The sequence below is a fragment of the Callospermophilus lateralis genome, chromosome X (genome assembly GCF_048772815.1).
Source record: "Callospermophilus lateralis isolate mCalLat2 chromosome X, mCalLat2.hap1, whole genome shotgun sequence".
Taxonomy (NCBI): Eukaryota; Metazoa; Chordata; class Mammalia; order Rodentia; family Sciuridae; genus Callospermophilus; species Callospermophilus lateralis.
The window spans coordinates 107,572,478-107,595,482 of record NC_135325.1 but is presented as its reverse complement, the minus strand read 5'-3'; the positions used below and the strand labels follow the sequence as shown (position 1 = coordinate 107,595,482).

General features: G+C 36.1%; 1 protein-coding gene across 1 annotated transcript in view; it reads left to right on the top strand.

Annotated features, from left to right (window-relative positions):
- Mbnl3 (muscleblind like splicing regulator 3) overlaps positions 1 to 23,005 on the top strand; it is a 59,814-nt gene that overhangs the window by 8,679 nt on the left and 28,130 nt on the right. Inside the window, exon 2 of the mRNA XM_077106271.1 lies at positions 21,506 to 21,670. Coding sequence (XP_076962386.1) covers positions 21,506 to 21,670 — 165 coding nt within the window. The remainder of the gene's footprint in view (positions 1 to 21,505; positions 21,671 to 23,005) is intronic.

The following is a 23,005-nucleotide window of genomic DNA, read 5'->3' as shown; positions in this document are numbered from 1 at the left end:
ATATTTGTCAAGATCTAAATGATCTTCCTTATTTGAACTTGACCATGTTGTCTGGAGGGAAAGTAAACCATTGTTTCAGTACTTTATTTGTGATGAGTTTGTGTAATATTGCTCAACACCATGTCTAATCTGTTATTTAGTTAAATAGTATGGCTATAGGGTCCCTCTGTTGAAACCAGTTTTGTAGCTACAACTTGATCAAAGATATTTAAATGTATGCCTTAAATTGGATTTTTTCTGTAAAAAAAAAATGACCATTTTTTCTTTGCAATCTCAACTTTTTTATCCACTTGAAATTGGAAATTGGTAAGTTTCCAGACTGTGAAAACTATGCATAAATTTTAAAATGTAGAGTCCACAATACTTGTAAGTGCATTATTAAATAAGATAAATCCTGTGTCAGTCATGATTTGCCAGCTAACTAGCTAGTACTGTTCTAATTTCTCTCTTTAGCATGCAAAAATGCAAACAGAAAACCTTTTTGCTCTGTGACTTTAAACTTTTACCCATCTTTTATATGCTTCTAAATACAGTGAATAGACAGTATTGTGCTATCAATATCTCTTACTCCAAGATCACATTGTTTTAAGATCTCATTGTCATGTTGTCTTAAAACCTCTTCTTCATCCCTTTTGTGAAAGATATTTAACACTGATGTAACAATTTGAGAATTTTTTATACCTCCCTTAGCCCTGTGTTTTTGTTTTAAAATTTTGACAAATGCCTATCCCAGAAGTTGTTTTTCTGTTAAGTTTTATTCATATCTCCTCTAACTTTTTTCTAGCTTTTATAGTGAAATAATATCTAGAGTTTCTATAATTTCCTGATTATTTAATTTTTTATTAGCCAAGAAAGCATTCCATGTAAAAACAAATTTAATCTTAACATAAATGCAATTGAAAAGTCTTGAAACCATGTCCGTCTTCATTCCACAGTACCCCACTGGATGAAAGACTTAATTTTGGAATATTGTCTTATTTTTCAAAGAAGCCTAGAAAGTAGTCTTGATAAATCCCTCTTTCTTGGGTGAGTTACAGATGTAAACCCTTGAAATATCAGGAATGAAAAACAGTATCAGCAAGTGGCATAAACATAGAAAATGTATCCTGTAATAATAGCTGTAACAAGGGCTCCTTGTGTGGCCTTGAGCAGGTCATGGGAATCCTACTGCCTCTGTTTCTCTTTATACAAAACAAGCAGCAACATCAATTTGTATGACTATTTGTTGTGGTTTACTACAAGGATTTTTATAAATGTCAGGATTATTTAATGCTGAAAGTCCTGTTAAATCCACTAAGAGTTTGTATATATTCAATTCCCCAAAGAAATGATTCATTCAACAAACATTTGTGAAACCTATTATTTGTTAGGCACTGAGCTCAGCATTGTGCCAAATACAAAAGTATGGAAGATGTGATTCCTGCCTAACCTCTTAGTGAGAGATTGCTTGTACTATGTGCCATAAGTAAGGTACAAGCTCACAGTTAAGAGTCCAAGGGGAGGGGCAGGCACTAGGATTCCATCCAAATGTGATAGTTAAAGATACAATCATGGGAGAGGTACTGATTTAACTATTCTGAGAAAAGGAATATGAAGATTTTGCAAACAGAGAGGGTGACTACACAAAGGGAAAACTTACGTGTTTGGGTAGTGGAGTGTTAAGTCCAACTAAAGCATAGAGCTTCATAGAGTATGCACTTCAGAGGTATAGGCTGCAAAGTCAGTGAGGAGTTTAGACTTGATTTTGTAGATCTGAGAAATCTGGCCATTTTTAAGCAGAGAAATGATAACATCTGTCAATGCAAGAAAATTGGTAGAGCAAAAGAAACTAATGAGAAAGGGCCTTTTAGAAAGCTATTGAAATATTGAAGGTATGAAATGATAAGTATTAAATTAAGTGGTGGCAGTGGGAAGAGAAAGCTAGTGATAGAGTTGAGAAGTAGATGAACACAATGTGGTTAAGAGGTAGTTGCCAGGCATGGTGGCACATGCCTATAATCCCAGTGGCTTGGGAGGCTGAGGCAGGAGAATCATGAATTCAAAGCCAGTCTCAGGAAAAGTGAGGCCTCAAGCAACTCAGTGAGACCCTGTCTCTAAATATAATACAAAATATGGCTGAGCATGTGGCTCAGTGGCTGAGTGCCCCTGAGTTCAATCTCTGGTACCAACCCCCCCCCCAAAAAAAAGAGGTAGTTAACATTCTACCCAGCCTATAGCTCTTAACATCATGTCTAATCTGTTACCTAGTTAAGTAGTATGGTTATAGGGTCCCTCTGTCAAAATCAGTTTTGTAGCTATAACTTGGTCAAAGGCATTTAAATGTGTGCCTTAAGTTGGATTTTTTCTATCATAAATGGCCATTTTTTTCTTTTGAATCTCAATTTTTTTTACACCACTGGAAATTTGTCTCACTTTGGTAGCACATGACATTTACTTCATCTTTGAAATGATAAAATATAAAATAAAAATACCATATTTTGTTTATTTCTTCCCAAAATTTTCCTATTCTTCCACGAGAGAAACACATAGGGAAAAATCATGTTATTTTCAAGCCAGAGATGTGGGGGGGGGGGCAGAAATGGAGGAGGATGAGAGAAAAGAAGGAAGGAAACAAGAAAATTAGGAGATGTCAATTGAGAAAGGGTTTTCATCCTGACATACTTCAGCTCCAGTAGTAATGCATTTGAAACAAAACCAGAATGAAAATGTAATGAATAAAATTACATAGTAATTAAAGGGGGGTAATAGAGAAAGTCTTTTGTAATGACCTTATTAGAAAGGTATCTTTCTTGTAAGTCATTTCCAAGCCTTTTGGAAGAATGTAGCTGTTTTACTATTAAGAGCAAATCAGCAAGGGAAGGGGATAATTCCGTCTCTGAATTTCTTATGTGCAGTTTATTAAGCTATCTGAATGGTTTTCATTTAGACATGTTAATGTATTCCAGGCATTCCAACATTGCAAACTGGGGAACTCAGTTTAAAATAGGCTTCCAGTGACACAGATTTAATCATTACATAGTAAATACATGAATTGTAACATCACAATGGACACCATAAATATGTACAATTATTATGTATCCATCTATCATAAAATGAAACAAAAAAGTAAGGAAGGAAGAAACAAGAGCAGCTGAGATTATTTTTAATACAGAAAGGAAAGAGTAAAAAATACTTAGAACTCCTTAAACAAGTGTTTATTTGCTTCAGTGAGGACTAAGGATGTAGCTCAGCAGTAGCATGTGCATGGCCTGGGTTTGATCCCCAGCACTGTGGGGGATGGGGAAGGAGGAGAAACTGCTCTATGCGATGTATTGTTTTCTTATGGCCTTACTGCAAGGTGCAATTGGTGAACTTTGTATTCAGTGCTTGCTTTGAGGGTTAGGGATCTATTGATACTTCAACTTTTGATTATCCACGTTGAAATGCTGTGGTCAGCATTAGCTTGTTTGTTCATCTGACGCAAAATGTATTTTTTTCCTTTTAGCTTGTATTTTTCAAGATGTAATTCCGGGGCATTGGAAGTGGTAATGCTTTCAGATGATGAGGGGTCCTGCAGTGAGTAAAGGGATAAATTGACAGGAGAGCTGAGGGGAGGTTATTAGAAAACCCTTTGTTCCCTTAAATTTGCATACACAGCATACATTTAGAAAACACTCTCAAAGAAGCTTATAGAGCAAATGTAAGCAACATGTAAACAGAGTTCTCATATACTTACTTATCATTATAACTAATAGCCCTACTTTTGCAAACAGAAAATGAATGCATTTTGGAGGACTAGTAGAATAGGTTATGAAAAGCCCAGTGTTTCTTTTTAGTGACCTGGGCTGGCCTCCTTTTACATGAGTGCTAACATCATTACTGATGTCAGAGACATAGAATTAAGATGTCCAAATCCTTTCACTATGACCTTTTAGAAACTGAATTATCAGTAATATAACAAACTGCTCAATAAATGGCTAAATCCATTGTCAGATAGGACAGAGTTTCTCAAAAGTGTGGTGGCAGACTTGCTTTACCTGGGGACTTGCTAGAAATGCAGATTCTCAGGCCCTACCCTGTAAGTACTGAATCGAACATTCTGGGGGTAGCCCTGGGCATCCGTGTTTCAAGAAAACCTCCTAGTGATTTTGATGAGCATTAACATTTGAGAACCAATGGCTTAGAGGACATTATAACAATTTAGAAGAATGTCAATTAAAGATGATCTTTCAAAGTTTCAGAAGTTTAGTACTATGTTGTTTCCTGAATGCTTTTTCCTTTCTTGCTGCTTGTTCAAAATGGCTTTTTTCTTGGGTTGTATGTTTATACACAGATCTGGTGGAAGAAAACTTGTATCTGTTCTGGAGGACTTATGTATCTTTGGGAAGCCTATATATTTCTCCCTACAATGAGTATCCTAATGCTTATTAGCTTAGAGGAGGCTCTCAGATGTACATTTCTCAAAATTCTTTGGCCACAGAACCTTATTTTTGTGGATCATATAGAAATGTCTCATAGAGGGTGTTTTTATTTGTTTTTAGTACTTGGAATTGAACCGAGGGGTGCTTAATCTCTAAACAACACCGCAGTCTTTTCTATTTTTTTTTTATTTATTTCTACTTTTTATTCTGAGACAGGTTCTCACTAAGTTGCTAGGGCCTCGCTAAGTTGCTGAGGGTGGTCTCAAACTTGTGATCCTCTTGACTTAGACTCCTAAGCTGCTGGGATTACAGGCAGGTGCCATCACCTGGCCATTACATGCAATATTACATGACAGATGACTGAGTGGGTAAGAATTGTGTTGGTGTCCAAATATATGAAACCCAAAAGTAAAATTTTTAGTTATTATTTGAAAAGATTAATGACTTTTTTGTGCCACAAAAGCTCTATTGAAAGTATTGTCAGCTGCTACAAGTAGCCCTACAAAATTCTATATGCAGCAAACATGAAGATAAAAAGATTGTGCATATGTATACATACATATACATATAATATTAAACATGTTTCACATTTACATAGCTCAATGTTGGCATCTAAGACATTGGCCTATCAAGATGCAAAATATGGAAAATAAAAAATGAATTAAAATAGTTTTATAATGAAATTTAATTGTATTATTTCACCAATTTATATAAGTAATATTTTAAATACCTTTGCTATAATTAATCAATAGTATTTTAAGCACCATTAGCATTTTCTCTTATAGTCTATTGTTTGTTTTATCCTCACAGGAAAAACTGACTTGCCTGATTTTTAATCATTTTAATATATGTCATAAATAAAATATAGCAGTAATCATGGCAAAGTTAGGATTAAAAACAGAGTCAACCAAAGATGGTGATATATTCTATGCTTTTCATATAAAAGAAATGATACTGAACATTTTACTCATTGTGATGCTAAAGTGAATTTTTGTTATGGTGGATCTTTCTGTGTGTGTGTGTGTGTGTGTGTGTGTGTGTGTGTAAGTGATATGTGTGTCTGTGTGTGTGTGTGTACTCACACACATGCACTAGAGATAGAACCCAGAACTTCCAGCATATGAGGCAAGTGCTCTATCACTGAGCTACATCCCTAGCCCTAGTTATGCTAAATCTTAAAGTAAGAAGCTTATAATGGTTAAAAAAAAATGTCTCTTGATTAGATAAACTAGTCTCCTAAGTTGGTACTGGTTTATTACCAGTTGAAAAGAAAAAGGAGTAATAATTCTTTTCTCTTAGTTTACTTGCAAGAATGAGATTAAAACCTGGATCTGCTTTTCTAACCTCTGCCCTTTCACCTATAATACCACTAAGCTGTGGGGGCAGAAATTGCTTAACAGTAATATCCAGTTCTAATAATAAGAGATATGTCCTTGTTTTTTAACACTATATATATAAATTTCCTCCCTAGGCATGTGATAACCTATATTATTCATCTAATCAGTAACTATGCATGTAATATTACCATGTGTAGGAGAGAAAAATGATACAAATACCTATAATTTGTCAGACTGTTTATGGTTAATTCTCAGTAAGTATTTTAGTTTTAAGGTAAAAAAGTAATGAAGAAAAATACATAATATTTTTTACATCTGGTACTATTTTATTTCCAAAGCACACTAAATTTTACTCTGCTCCTGTATTCTTTCAAACTACCTATAAAATATGTAGAGGCAGGAATTATTCTTAGAGAAGTTAATTAACAGAATTGGAAAATAATTTACCCATGATCTAAAAGTAATTAGAATCCAGAGTTCTTGAATCCAGGTTAAGAATTCTTTCCAATAAAATAGTGCATTCATTTAAATGTTTATTCCTTCTTTGTCCTAGGAATAAATATGCTAGAAGTCAGAGTATAAAGAGTCTGGGGCCTGGTTACAAAGATTCATGTAAGAATGGAATTATTTTTGTAGTTTTCCCTATCATATTATCTTAAAATTATAAGTACAATTTTGCATTCTGCACTCTCTGTTGTTTAATCATTTATGTTAAGAGCTAGGTTCCCTAATGTCATCAGCAAATGATTGTAACACTTTGTGTTTTAAAAGCAGTGGAAAAACCTAATTTATAAATTAGAGAATAGAATTTATATGTTTACATTATTGACATAGTTACATGATATAGCCACATATTCATTTGTAGTTGAAAACCATCAGTTTTGTGACTAATGTTTACTTAACCAACATGAAATTGGCAACAATATAGCTGAGCTCAGTGGTGCATGCTTATAATTCCAGCCACTCAAGAGGCTGAGGCAGGAAGATCACAAGTTCAAGGCCAGCTTCAGCAACTTCGTGAGACTTTGTCTCAAAATTTAAAAAGGAAAGAAGGAAAGGAAGAAATGGGCTGGGAATGTAGCTCAGTGGCAAAAACATCCCCGGGTTCAATACTAAAAAAAAAAAAAAAAAAAGGAAAAAAGAAAATGGGGATGGAAAGAAATTGACAATATACAAAAGAAAACAAATAAATGTAACTCTTGCTTATCAGCTACATTTGAAGCACTGAAGAAATCAAACCCTAATTCCCAGGCCCACAGATCATCACCTCCACTTTATACTGTCTCAAAATATTTCTACTTTATGGCCATTTAAATCAGATTCCCACTGAAACTGACAGGGGGTAGGGCAATCTTTTGTGAGGCGGACAGTGTACTCTATGAGAGTTCTTATTTGCCTGTGTTCTTAGAGGAATGAAATGCTTCAGGACACTTTGTACTTTTGGTGACAAGGTTGATCGTTGTCATTATTTGGAGGCATTGTCCACTTTGTGATAGTGTTAAACCTACAGTACTCAAACAATTGTGGTCTGAGTAAACCTGCTTCTGAAAGGCGCTAGTGTGTTTTGAAGAGGTTCTTCTCTTAGTAATGATCACAAAGTGCACAGACCAACTCTTTCAAACCCCACTTCTTTCTCCATTGGTTCTCAATCTCCAAAGGGTGTTGATGGACTCTTCCTTTTATCAGGTCATGGCAGTTTTTCTTAAGCTCTCATGACACAATTTCTCATAATTTGACACTGTTTCTCCCAAACTAACTGGTAAAATTCTGTTCTGCAGACACTTACTAATGAGCTATTGTCGAGGTATCTTTTTTATTATAAATTGTTTTCTATCCCCCCTCATGTGGTTTGATCTCAAATGTACCCCAAAATTTCATATGTTGAAGGCTTAGTTCCCAACTGATGGCCCTATTGGGAGGTAGTGGAAATTTCAGGATGGCAGGATGGGGCCTAGTTGGAGAAAGTAGTTCACTAGGTACATGCCTTTGAAGGGGATATTGGGACCCTGGCCACATACCCTCTCCCTCTGTCACTCTCTCTGCTTTCTGGCCAGCAAGAGGTGAGCAGCTTTGCTCTGCCATGATGCCCTTTGCTGTGATGTTCTTCTTTTCTTCAAGCCCCAAAGCAGTTGGGCCAAGTAACTATGGACTAAAACCTCTGAAACCATGAGTCAAAATAAATCTTTCCTCTTTATACATTGTTTATCTCAGATCTTTTGTCATAGCAACACAAAACTGACTGACACAGCTAAGAGAAGATATGTTTATAGTAGTTGTTCTGCTCCAGAACTGACTTATTTTAACTTTTGATTACATGGTCTATTCATTTTCAAATCCCCTGAGACCCCAGATACCTAACAAAATATCCTACTTGCCATGTTTGTCTGTTAAATTGTTTCTGGACATACCAAACAGCCAGATGATTGCAATCTTTGTTATAATCTGTTTTAGTCATCTCTTTCACTGCTGTGACTAAAAGAGCTGACCAAACAATTTTAGGAGGAAAAGTTTATTTAGGGGCCTATGGTTTCAGAGGTCTCAATCCACAGATAGCAGGCACCATTCCTCAGGGCTCAAGGTGAGGCAGAACATCATGGCAGAAGAGTGGCAGAGGGAAGCTGTTCACATGATGATCAGGAAGAAAAGAGAGAGAGAGAGAGACTGACTCCATCCACCAGATACAAATATAAACCCCCAAGCCATGTCCCCAATGACCCACACCCGACCTGCCTTCAGTTCCCATTCAAATTCAGATGACTAATTCACTGATTTTTTTAAGGCTCTCACAACTGGATCATTTACCCTCTGAGCCGTCTCACATTGTCTCACACATGAGCTTTTGGGGACACCTCACATTCAAGCCGTAAAATAATCTTAGAAGGAAAAACGTGGCTCAGACAGTAGAAATATTTGAACCAGTTCCTCAGTTTAGCTCTATCAAAATATTACAAAGCAGGGCTGGAGTTTTGTTTCAGTGGTAGCACACTTGCCTAGCATGTGTGAGGCACTTGGTTCAATTCTCAGCACTGCATATAAATAAATGAATAAAATAAAGGTCCATAAACAACAAACACACACACACACACACACACACACACACACGTGTGTGTGTGTGTGTGTGTGTTTGTGTGTGTATATTTTTTTAAATATTACAAAGCATAAAGTTCTGGTCTTAAAAATGTGAACTCAGGATCCAGAATTCCTAGGTTGAAATCCCAGCTCTAATACTTTTTAGTTCTGCCATTTTGGGCCTTTCCTAAATTGTGAAGAATAAATGACATAATGCATATTACAATACTTTTCCCAGTGCCAGGCACATGGTAAATACACAATGAGGTAAGATACTAATGTACAGGTTGAAATGGTGTTGAAGAAAATGCAAACCAGAACACAGTATTCTAATTATCTCTCAAATGAATTTTGTTATGATGAGTGCTTTTATGATATTAATGGAAAACATAATTTTACAGGGATCTCAACATGATCTCTAAATGTGTGTTAACAATTGTCCCATGACAAGGGATATGAGCTAAAACTGCATATACAATTATTCTACAGCACTCATAAATACTCTGCATTAGTTCAAGTCTGAGGGGTCATTTGACCTTATATGCTAGCGTCTAGTATATAAACGCAATGAAACATGAAACCATCTAAAGCCAAATAAATGCTCTGGTTACCTTCAGTAGAAAAATAAGTGTAAAAGATTGACATGCTGATATTTTACACTGTCTAGTTTATTTTACTGCAGCTACTTTATCAAATCTTTTCTAGCTTGGAATTTGATTTACCTTATATAAGAGGCATAAACAGACTCATTTTTTTTTCCAGAAAGACATGTTTTCTAATTTTATCCTGATTTTCAGGAATAGGAAAATGGAGCTTGTGTAGATTTGTTTTGTTTTATTTTTCTCACCAAACCAAGGATTCCACTCCTTAAAAGGCACTAATTAGATGATCATCATGGCCCAAATGACCCTAGAAACCTTAAAACTTAAAGGATGCACATTTTGAAAGAATGCCACATTTTTCCAGGTGTTCTTATCTTCTAATAAGTCTTGTTCCTACTGTTTAAACTGATTTAGGGAGTACAATTTGATAGATTTTAAAGCTAATTAATGAACTCTATCTGGTCTTTGCTTTATTTTGTCCTTCTCTTGGATTTAGAGATAAGCATTCTTTGAAAGTGGTCATATTTCAAATTCTTCTTTGTAAGGGCAGAGAATTAATGGTTGAGGGATTGATTTATTTTAAAACAGAAAACTCTCCCCTAATCACTTTAGTTAAAATAACCCAACTTCTAGTTACATTGTTTGTAGATGGCCTTGTTTAGGTTTTTGAGTACTGAGTACAGTTTCATCATCATCAAATATTAACTGTTCCTCTGAAAGCTTTGCCAAATTAGACTAGAAAAGAATCATTTTAAAACACATAGATTTTTTTTAAAAAAAAAAGTAATTGCAACAGTTTCATTTAGAACTTTGTAGATTCTATTCACATCTCTGAGACACACTTTGAATGAATCTTTAAACAACTTGGTAGATACTCATGCCAAGCAGAATAGATCTTTACTTTTAGAAAAGAAAGAATTTGCTTGTTTTCATGTCTACAAAACGAAAATGGACCATAAGTTGGCCTAATTTTTGATGCATTTAAAAAGAATCACTTAGCTAAAAATGCTAAAAATGGAACTTTCTTTGGGGGTTTGTGCAATACTCTAAACTGCCTACAGTTTTAATAACAAGTTAACACGAAGGTCTCAATAAGACTTTTTGGTGATAAATATATATTATCACTAACAAATGTAGACTTTGTACATGTCTCAAAGTATTTTAATGGCAATCCAAGCCACCAAGTAAAATGTTCTGCTTGGAAACTGCATTTTTTGGTATTAGTTTGGCAGTTGGAAAGGATTATAAGGAACATGCTTATTTTAAAGTGAATATATGTGGCTCTATTAGGGGTTTGAAATATGATCTCACTCTTAGGAATTTAGCAAGACCCTGTAAACAAGCATTTTGGTATCATGCTTGCTTTTTCATTTCTTTATCTGAAAGAAGACTCATGTTTAGCACAAGAGCAACTGGTTTTCATCTTTGTGTTCCTGATTTCAAAATGCAGTGGTAAATCAATAATTGTATCTGCCCTTTACATAACCTTTGGGTGGAGGGATATGTGGCTGGCTATAGAGACATAATTATTTAATTTATTCAGCAGCACGCTGAGACCCACAGAGATAAATTGCTTAAATCTGAACAATAATCAGTGACTTTCTCACTTGATACTCTTTTTACACCTTTGTAAGATGTTTGTCTAAATTAAATTCTTGTTTGAAACTTTCTTTTCACTTAGAGACAGGAAATTTAATTTTGCCAAGTAGAAACCCCAATGTTTAAGCTTAGTGCATAACTAAAACATGTAGGAATTGTGGGGATTGCCAAATACCTTCCCACTTCCTATGTTTTAGTACAGCTAAAACTCACTTGAGACCCTTAAGTCATGGAAAACCTAAAATAACTGGCTTGGTTTCAAGGGAAAGAAGTCATAGTATAGGAAATCCAGTTAGAGAAGTCTTGAAGTTTTTATTTCAGGAGTAGCCTGAGTGAAGTCTTTAAACAAAAGAAGAAAGACAGTGGCCATTTGGAGAGATCTGAGGAAATTTACAGCTTCAGAAAGGGGTGTTGGCAGGATGATTGTGGGATATTATTTTGTAGCAACCATAGGAAAAAATATCCACCTTGTTATTTTTTGAGAGATGAAGTATAGGCAAAAGTATCCTTTCAATGAAAGATCCAATTCTTTTGATTTCACTCTGTTTTTCAATTTAGGAGAAAAGTCAAAATGAAAGTGAGAAGAAAACTATAAACATCACACACTTTTGTTTAGGCTTCACTTTCTTTACCTGTACCCTGAGGAAGGTGAGTTAGATCAGTATTTTCATAAGGGTATTCTATGGAGAGATGTCAACCGGCCTTTGATGAAAAGGTGTAGGGGTAGTTTCTGTTATTGAACAATGTTGGAAAATTCTGGGTTAATAAACAAGTTTCTTTCCCCTAGGAGATGTGAGAACCTTTATTATGCTCTTGCATATCATCAGACTAGAGCAAGACAGTACACCATTTTTTTCTACCTATTTGACCAGGAGACCTAGTTCTTGAGAATCCTCTCTGGAACTAGTGGTCTCTGTACATACTCTGATGAATAATGGAGTAAAAGATTTCCAAGAGCCTTTCCAGATATATCACTTAATGTTTCTATGATTTGTCTCTAGACATCTCAACTTCCACAGCATTGTACAATTTCATTCATTCTGACCTTATTAATCCTGAATCTTTGATAATTCCAGTGGAAGCATCTGCTTTCTTAATGAATAAAAAATAAATTCAGGACTGTGTCTAGCAATTGATTCCTAAATGTTCATTATCACCATTTCTTGTGAAAATTGTATTCAGAAATATGGGGCTATTATGAATTGCTATTTTTCCCAGAATATATTACTTTATTAGTTAGAATTAGCCATGCCCCTCAACTTTTCTCCCTCTCTTTTAATATGAATAATCAAGGATTGACTGAAAAAGATATCTATGCAAATAATGGTTATTCATCTGCATATTTTGAATATGTACCTGCATCGATCTTATGTGTTTATAGAAACATGATGCTAATCAATCATTTCCCTGGACTATAATGGATGACTTTTGCTTGAAATTCAGTATTCCAGACAGGTCTAAGAAAAAGAAAATATTCACTTGCCCTCTGCCACACCCCCTCACACCACAAAAAACATCCTTAAAAAACATAAAAGCCTCATCTTCATGTAACAATTTATATGCTCAAAACTATTTTATCAGACTGGGGCTGTAGCTCAGTGGTAGCCCACTTGCCTGACATGTGTGAGGCCCTGGGTTCCATCCTTAGCACTGAATAAAAATAAACAAAATAAAGCCATGCTGTCCATCTACAGCTACAAAATTTTTTTTGAAAAAAACTGTTGTATGAATTTGGAAGCAGGCTGGGGGGGGGGGGGCAGCTCAGTGGTAGAGCGATTGCTTAGCATGCACAAGGCCCTGGATTCTATCTCCAGCACCACAAAAATAGAAAAAAAATTGGAGGTCTGAGTCACACACCATGCCCCTCTGCGTCCTAACCTAAAGAGGGAGCTCCAGCAGGCATCAAGATCAGAAAAGATCTCTTGGACATATTTTAGTCCAGTTTTGCTTCTGTGGGTGGGAAGGTGGAGTGGTTGATAAGTTAAGTGATTGGTGTGAAGCTTTTGGTGGGAGGAGCTATGGAATTAAAAAATTGCCTTCTCTAACAGTCAACTTCCTTCGATTTCTTGCAGCTGGTCAGGTAAGCTGGTGCTTTGAGTACCTTGTGCTTCACTCTGGGCAACTGATTGACTGATCAGGGATTACATGGAGGGGGCTGCCTAGGACTTTGTGGTAAAGTAGATAAAATGGGTTTTGGAGAATTTGAGTTTATTTAGCTCAACTCACCAGGGAGAGGACTGCCAAAGAAAATATTGTATGGGGCATACTTATTCTTTAAAGAATATTCAGTGTTCATCTGCAATTCAATTTTAATTGGGAGCCCTGTGTTTTTTATTTGATAAATCTGACATCCCCAGATAGGATTCTAAGCAGGAGCCCTAGCCGGGAAGAAAGGGTACAAGCAGCTGGTGTCCTTTTTGTCCTGGTTTGTAAACTGCTCTGGTAGATGTTGGATGGGCTGTCTAGAAAAAGGGAGTGAGAGAACCATTAGGACAGGAGATTTGACTTATGGGCCAGAAACAACGCTTTGTTGTTTTATAACGAAGTGTATGGGGTAAGTAGCTTTTTGGTTGTGTGATTTTATGTGTGTTTTCTTTCTTAGAGTAACAAATTGAATGCCATTACTTTGCTTTCCATTTTTTTTTTTCTGAATTTCATGACATTTTATGTTAGTTGCCATCAGCTGCTCTAAAGACAGCTTCTGTGGATACTTACCATGAGGAATGCCTTCTGGATTTTGGTAGCTAGGTGCCAATGTGCTTTGTTGTCTTTGGGGTCTTACTTTTATTCTGGCTGGCTGTTTTGTAAACAGAATGATGCATTCTCAATGAGCTTGTTATTCACCAAACATCTGGTTAATATTTTTCTAAAGCAATTGAAGGTATTCGATTAAAGCAGGGGTAAAAAGTGTGTTTGGGAGAGGGAGGGGAGCCAGAAGAAGATTCAGGGTGTTGGTGAGGCAGGCTTCCTTTCCCTGTAAACAGCAACTAAGATTTTTAGTGATATCTGCTCTCCAAAAAATTCCAAAGAAAAATCTCAAGCTCCCGGTTATTTGAAAATAAATGTTTAATGTGACTGAAGTAGAATGTAGGTGGAACATTTTTCTTGTAAGTCAGTGTATGCAGTAGAGATCCACAAGAAGGCTCCACCTGCTGTTATTTTCCTAAAGCCTTGTATTCCACCTTTGTCTAAGTAGCTTCAGGGAATTTGACCTACAGCTTGTTCTGAGAAATTCTGGGTGGAGGTGGGGCAGTTAGAGAAACAGTTGTAAACTGACCCTGGAAATTCAGGGTTCCCCTTGGGCAGTCTCAGGTGGTGATTAGATATGGATCAGCTACTGGTTTTTGTATACAGCCTATGGGACCCTATATCCTGGGAGCCCTTGGGGCCAGAGACCCCTGAAATTAGACTAGGACTTGTGTCTGTGTGCCTCATGGATTCATATCACTTCTGGATAAGCTATACTAAACTACCAGGCTTTTTCAGCCACAATAATCCCATATTCCTCAGGACTTCTAGTTATAACAACAATAATGAAAAAATTAGCTATTTTCTAGACCTAAATAGGATAGCGGTTCATTTGGAGGAGACAACCAGGAATAGCTTCAATCATGTGTTGAAGGGAGAAGAAAGACGTTATGAAAGGAAATAGTAAGAGAAACGATTAGGCTTCTAAATGGTAGGTAGGCCTTATGAAATTATTCTCACAAAGTCCAACAGACTCATATGGTGGGGCTGCTATTCACCAGGCACAGACACATCCCTGGAGATTCAAAAGATGAGGAAGGTACAGTTCCACCTTTAGATGGCCTCAAACTTTAATAGGGGAGATAGGCATGCCAACAATTTATCGATGTATTCAGTGATAAGTACTAGGCTAATCTGAGTACAGGTACAGTTGGAGGCGCAAAGGAGAGAGCGATAAGGGATGTGGGGGTAGGGAGATAGCTTCAGGAAAATCTTTGTAGGGGAAGAATCCTTTGAACTGAGAGTCTATGTTGGATAATGAGATCCTGGAAACTTGTCTTTTATGGCTTGCTGAACTGCTTGTGAGTTAGGACAAGTCACCTCACCCTTTTGACCTTGACTTTCTCAGTCAGATAGAGGTGCACAAGACATTCCTCAAAATCCGGTTGAGCCCTAAAATGTTTCAATTTTGAGAATCAAATAATCTTAGCAGACTCCTTCTGAACAACAGTGTAATTGTTGAGGCTGACCCTCCCTTCATCTTTTGGAGGTCACAATTGAAAAGCTTTCTTGAGGACAACTAGGTAAGAAAATTCTCTCATTTCCTCCCAGGTTCTTTTTTTTAATTGATGAATTAATTAAGTTGTTCTAATTTGTTATACATGACAGCAGAATGCATTTCAATTCATAGTACACAAATGGAGCACAATTTTTCATGTCTCTGGTTGTACACAAAGTAGAGTCACACCATTTGTGTCTTCATACATGTACTTAGGGTAATGATGTCCATCTCATTCCTCCCAGGTTCTTGCCTATTCAAATTGGATAGCTCATTTGCATGAAAGTCATTGTTCTGTATATGTGTATATGAATTATGTCAAGAAAACAGTGTTCCACCAGCATGAGGAAGGTATCTACAGTGCTGACTGAAATGGGGGGCACTTGGCTGGCCCATTTCATGGGGGTCTATGTTCAACCTCATGAGTCTTGCCTTCAATATATTCAGAAAATGATTTAGTAGACTTTTTTCACCAGATTTCTTACATCTCAAATTTAAAGGAAAAGTTGTATGCAGAAGTTTAAGGGTACTGTGCATAACATCAATACTTATTTATGATATACTATTTGGAGGAGAAAATGCTGTAGATTGTTTCCATTTTTATAAATACAAAATTCTTTTTTAAAAGTATTTTTAGTTGTAGATGGACACAATACCTTTATTTATTTATTTATTTTTAAGTGGTGCTGATGATCAAACCCAGTGCCTCACATGTGCAAGGCAAGTGCTCTACCCCTGAGCCACAACTCCAGACCAAGACAGAATTCTAAGAGAAAGAAAATGGAAAATTTGCCATTTCTTTGCTGATATCTGGCTAATGCCCAATGTATGCCAATGTTGACTCACTTTTAGCTCTTTCAGGTTTTTCCTAGACTTTAATAGGTCTGTGATTGTTGCAGGAACCAGGCAACATAGTACCTATGATTTCCAATGCTCAAATTCCTATTACTTACTCTGAAAAGCCATGTATATACACATAAGTATGTTACATCGGGGCAACATTATCAATAGGATATTTCATTTAACACATGATGGTTAAAATGCAGTAACAATATTTTCTTCATAGTCCAAATCATCTGACGGGTCTATTTATTTAACATTTAAGTTTTAACTCTTGGTAGTAGGGAAGATTGGTGAGATTATGTCTTTGAAAATATAATCCAGTTATAATTATATTTGAGAGAGGGCATTTGGGGTTTTTTCCCCTATAACTTCAAATGTATTTGAAGAAGCAAGTCACTCTGCCAACAGCTGTTTTTGTTAAGATACTGTGACTGACAAAGGGTAGTTTTCAGCTTCCTAGGGTCCTTTTCTTATTTTGATGGATGGTAGAGCTTTCTCATGAACATAAAAAAAAGTACTTTTCACAGGCTTTTTCTATCACCAAGTGCATGGGAAGTCTTGTTATCTGACAGAATCTGACTCTCATAACTCCCAAGACTTAGGTGGGATTTGAATCACTACAATGCTATTTTTCTCCCTCAGTCAGAGGCTTTGTATTCATTTGTGAAAAGCCTGAAGGTTGGAAAAAGGCAGTAGATTGAATTTGGGAGGTTTTATAAATGCTCCGCAACTTTTTCCTCTGTCTGTTATCAACTATTCCATGTAGATGTAGTTCAGAAATGTCATTGACCATTCCTCCCTCCTGCTGTTTTTTTGGCTGCATTTTCTAAGGCAGTAGGTGGGAAAAGGGAGCTAGAAGATTCACAGGTATAGGAGCACTTACTTCAGCAGTGAACTACTTTCCTATTGAATCACTGTGGTATTTTCTTAACTCAATAACATAATGAAAGACCAGAAGAGAATGACATGTTTTTAATGTCAAAAGGAAATGGAAAAGGAGAGAAATTGAGGCGAGTATAAATGAACTTTCACACTCATCTCTTACATTTCTCTAACTTTGTATATATAGAAGGGAAGGAGAGAGATTTTTTTTTTTTTGTGTGTGTGTGTGTGTGTGAGAGAGAGAGAGAGAGAGAGAGAGAGAGAGACTGGTTTAATATATCTTGACTAGCCTTAGCTGCTGTTTTTAGGATATAGGCACCTCTGAGAAAGGTGGTAATTGTGACAGATACAACATTTATGAGTCCTTGATAAATTACATAATCTAATACTTTCCACTAATACATGGCCTTTCTGACCTTTTGTGTCTAGATTGGAAGAAAGAGGGCTTAGGACACCATCGACTTAGCTAGGGAAAAGTGAGAAGTGATTTTTTTTAAGATTCAAGATAGTTTCTGGGCTATTATAGATTTACTGTGGTGGGATATCTTGTGGCCCACTTAGAGTGCTTAGTTAGCTCAGAAAAATCATTGGAACTTTCTAGTCATAGATTTTTCCAAAATACAAGTATAATGTATGATTACATACTCTGTTGGGACAATCACTGCCCCTTCCACACTTCATCCCATCCATACTTAATCTACCACAGTCTTTATCCCCTGTAATGATGAAAAGAAAGTGTTACCAAATATCAAAAGCAAAGCTTGTTCCCCACAAAATGCTATCTAGAGGAGGTTGATTATCACCAAGTGTTCTGCACATAGATACATTATCCTGAGTTCTAAAGACATTTTGAAAAACATGAGAGGCTTGGTTTTCTTTTGTAACTTTGTATTCCACAGATAACCTAGATATTAAATTACTTGTTCTCCTCATCTATTGTTTCGAAAGAAAATGCAGATTTTTTTATTTTATAAGCTTTCTTTAACATAAACAGCAGTCTCTGGTAAAATGGTATTGCTATGCATTTGCATTGTTATAGAATTAAATTATGAATTCTGTCATTCAAAAGAGAATGCTTTATAAATCAAGTAAAATCTCATAACTAAGATGAATATGTTTTTTTTAAATCTCTTGCTGCCTCATATTCCAGACTTTAGTTTTATAGCCCAACTTGATGTAATTTTTAAGGCATGATTATCCTTTTTTTCCTATTTGTTTACCATTTTCGCTTTGTAAAAATGTTATAAGTGAAAACTAAAGTTGCTATATGTAAGGAACAATGATATAAAAGCACAAAGGCATGTTCAATTTTTTATCTCTGGGTTGGCAGAAAATGTGCCAAATATTCTATACTCCCTCCCTTTCTTCTTCTCTGATTGCATTCATTCCAAATGGTATTAAAACTTTCAAAGTTCTCACAAATAATGAAATCCCAATTATTATTTTTTTCTTTCTTTTTAAAAAACTAATGTATTATTTGGAATTTGTGAGTAACAAAGATGATCTTGGGCTGGGGTTGTGGCTCAGTGGTAGAGCACTTGCCTAGCACACATGAGGCACTGGGTTCAACACCACATTAAAAAAAAACAAACTGAAAGACAGTCTTTATATACGTGTGTGTGTGTGTGTGTGTATGTGTGATGTTTGTGTGTGCATTGCAGAAGGGTTAGAAATTGTATTGTGTGACCATATGTACTAATTGTGTTAACAAGCACTAGGTGGCTTCGTAATCCTAAGGCGATCCTGCTCAGCAGCTGCCTAATTTCTTTTCTCACTGCTGCAATGTGAGTGCCCCAAAGCCTAGGGATTTGTGCAATGGCCCTGAATGTGCGTAAGCAGCAAGATGAAAGATAAGAAAAGGAGAAGGAAGGTCAGGAGTGAGGCATTTAGACCTGGTTGGGAGGCAGTATCTTCAAATGCTGCTGCAACTGGTGATGCAAAGGTCTGAAATTCAGAAGAGAGGTCAGAGGTAGAGATAGAGATTTAAGACCTGGACAGTTGCAGGGCAGGATGAAACTTTAGAAAAACTTTGGAACAATTTCATTTCTCCAGGGAAAAGAGATGAGAAGAGACAGCAAAGGATTTAGGCCTGAGCCTTGGGGAAATGTTTAATGTTGGGGTGTGGAAGGAGGAGGAGGAGGAAGCCTGAAGTAGAAATATAAACTAGCATGCCTGATGGTGAAAGTCACTAAGTGCCATACCTCCTCCAGGCGGTGAATTTTAAGCCAGATAACCTCAGTTATGTGGGTGGAGGGTGGAAGATGTATACACTAAAATCCTGAGACCATCTTTGCCTTGCTGCAAGATATGATAGATGTAAAAACAAAGCTAATGGCTTACTTTGGAACACATTCATCTTGAAAAAACCTCTTTTTTGTCATTTTTTAGCACAGATGAGGATTTCCTTACAGTCCCTACATGTGCTGAAATTATATAGCTATTCCTAGTCTCCTTGTAAGAATTCAGGAGGATTAAGTTAATACCATTCTTAATTCTTTCAACCTATAAATTCTTTTTTTTCCAGGATTTGCAGAGAAATATAAAGGCAAATTGAAGTGGAAATGTTATTAGACTTTGAAAATCATTTAAATTTGCTTATATCTAAATTGATCAAAAGGAGAAACAAAAAGACATCCACCATAGAAAGCAACAGTGTACCTTTTCATTTCTGGCACTAAGTTTAAGTTATATTCCACTTCTTGCCAGGGAGGTAAAACAATAGAGCTACCTGGTTCCAGTGATCTAGTATGGTTAATGGATGCAGTTGCATAGGGGATCACTGCTAATGTTCCATAGCACAGTAAGGTAACTATTATTGACAATAATTAATTGTATGTTTTAAAAAATAGCTAACTAGACAGGATTTTGAATGTTCCTAGCACACACACAAAAATGATAAATGTTTAAGGTGATAGACAAATTATGCCAATTTGATCATTGCACATTGTATACATGTATTGAAATATTACACTGCATGCCATAAATGTGTATGATTCTTATGTGCAATTTAAAATATTTTAAATGTTTTTAAATGAATTAAAAAGTAAAAGAGATTCAATGCACGTATGATGATGTGGAAATGAACCCAGCTATTATATACACCTGTAATGCACTAATAAATTCCTCTGAAAATTCAAAAAATAAAAATAAAATGAATGAGTGAAGTACCCCCCATCAAAAAGTTTGCATTATATATAGCTTTATAAAAGTTTTGAAGGCCACACCTGGATTCCCAGTGAACTTATAGGAATGCTTTCATGGCAAGAAAAATAAATATGGAGAAGTGATTGCCTAAACTACTTAAGCATCATAAATAAGAAAAATGCATAGCATGTGTTGAATGAAAAACACTTGGTACACTAACTCGATTTTCTCCTGGGAATTCAGGTGGCCTAGCAACTTGCACTCTTGAGTCCAAAAAAAAAAAAAAAAAATGTCACTTTTCTCTCTCTTCGTCTCCCAATATCCTCATGCACTATAAAGAATCTTAGTATCTATAGGAATAAGAATTTCTTTCGGTTGTGTTTGCCATAAAAGAATTATAGTGGACCTAGTAATCCAAATGAGATAATTATTAGCTGCTGCATGTAGTGCTCATGAGTTGAAAACAACAATGGTTCACATGATAATGTGATAAACAGCTAGTCCGGTGACATTCTTTGCTACCACATAGTAAACACCATAATTGGCAGCCATGTCAGTGTTTAGGTGACACCAAAGGCATGTTGGATTCTGTGGAACTGACATGTTATCCTGTCTTGAAGGTGTTTAAATCATCAATAAGACATCCAAATAGCTGAGAATCTAAAATATACTTTGGTTTCAATTATCTAAGTAATGTAAGGCCTTTGCTTCTGGAGCCTGAAGAAAAAGTTGGCTGCCAGATATAAGGATTTATTTTTTGGTTAACAGAATGTCAGTGGATTTCAGGATGTTTTTCACATTGTGGATTTTGGGAAAAGAGCTCCTAGATTGCCCTCAAATCATGGAATCCAAAATTTATATATCTATGTGTAGATGGTTATTAAATGTTTTCCCTGAATTTTCTTGGTTACTTATACATGTGGATCCAAATCCCAAGTCTTCTTTAAAAACACATGATTTGCCAACTCGTGATGGATGATTTTTATTTAAATTTGTAATTTATTTAAATTTTATGACATAATATTCACAATATTTTATGTTCTAAATATAACTTGATACATACCAAAGCAGAGCAGAGTGGCTAAGAGAAGGAGTTCTGGAATCAGACCAGCTGGGTTTTAGTTCTAGTTTTGTCACTTTTTAGTTGTGTGTGCATGGGCAAGTCACTTAGCCTCTCTTAGTCTCAGTTTCCTGGCCTAGAAAATGAAGATTGTAAGAGTATCAGTTTTACACTTAGGAAGATGAAATAAGTTAATTCATGGAAAACATTTATGAAAGTTCTTGGCACATGATAAGAACTTAATAAATAAGCTCTTATTTCCTCAACCATGTAAGATTGTTAGAAATACTAAATAAAAACTTTGTCTAATTCTTCACTATTAGGGTCGGTGTACTCGTGAGAATTGCAAGTACCTTCACCCTCCTCCACACTTAAAAACGCAGCTGGAGATTAATGGACGTAACAATCTGATTCAACAGAAGACTGCAGCAGCCATGTTCGCCCAGCAGATGCAGCTTATGCTCCAAAATGCTCAGATGTCATCACTTGTAAGTCACAGCTATCTGAAAGTTGACAGTGCATATTGTGTGTCTTATGATGCTGGGAACTAGACCCAGGGCCTCATGTGAGCTAAGCAAGTGTGTCACCAGTGAACTACATCCCCAGCCTCATGTACTTTATTTGAAGCATGTATATCTACATTGGAATAACCTTGTAGGCCTTTTGGGAAGCTAGTTACTACAGGATTTAGGATTCAGCTCATGTTCATTGACACTTCTGAGCTGTGCATGTGAAGAGAGCAATCAGGTGCATGGGATTGAAATTCTGGTTGCATTTATGCATTAGTTGATTCCTAGAAGAATATTAACAAAGGAGCAAGTGCATTTTAAGATGAAGAGAAAGGTTGATTATTATTACATGGAAATCTTTGAATTCTAGGACATTAATTCAAACAAAATTCTCTGTTCTTTGATAGTTTTGTTGTTGCCTTTTAAATCAACTTTTTATTTTAAAGTCATTTTGGATTCATTGGAAGAACTTTAAAAGCAGGCCAGAGAGTGCCTGCATTACCCCTCACCCAGTTTCTCCAGTGTTTTGTTTTATGTTGGGGGGGTTTGTTTTGTTTTGTTTTTTACAGGGCTGAGACTGAAATTGGGGTTTTGAACATGCTAGGTAAGTGCTCTACTACTGAGCTACACCCCAGCTTTCCCCTGCCGTTAACATCTTAAAATACCATAGCAAACTTATCAGAACCAAGAAATTGAGATTATCATATTACTGTTAACTAAACTGCTGGCTTTATTCCCACTTCACCATGTTTTCCAGTAATGTTCCCTTTCTATTCCAGTGTCTACTCCAGGATACCAGTACCACAGTACATTTGTTTGGATTCTGTCTCCCCTCTCTCTTCTGATCTGTAACCATTTCTCAGTTGTTTCCTATTTCGAATGACTTTAACATTCTTGAGGAATACTAGCTAGTTATTCAGTGGTGGTTTGTACTACTTAACCTAAATACAGAGTTTCCTTCTGCACAAAATTAGTAAGATTAATAAGTGTCTAGTATTTTTGTGGATCAGTGAGTTTAAATGTATTTATAGAAAGCAGTTAAGCTATATCTGTTCATATTGTCCTATTGAGAATTTATCTTGTCCTGATACCTTCAAATGTAATGTTGCATTTTGGCCCAACACTTCTCAGAGGGAATTGAAAACTGTTCCCTTTCTGCTACAATTCTTCAGCTCTCAGATTTAGCACAATGGTGTCTCATTCTAATTCCAGCTAGCCAACATTTTTAAAATTAACAAGATAAATTTGAAAGAGCTGTTACCTTTCTCTGTTACCCATTCCATCAGTGACTATATAATAAACACTGAAAGCCAA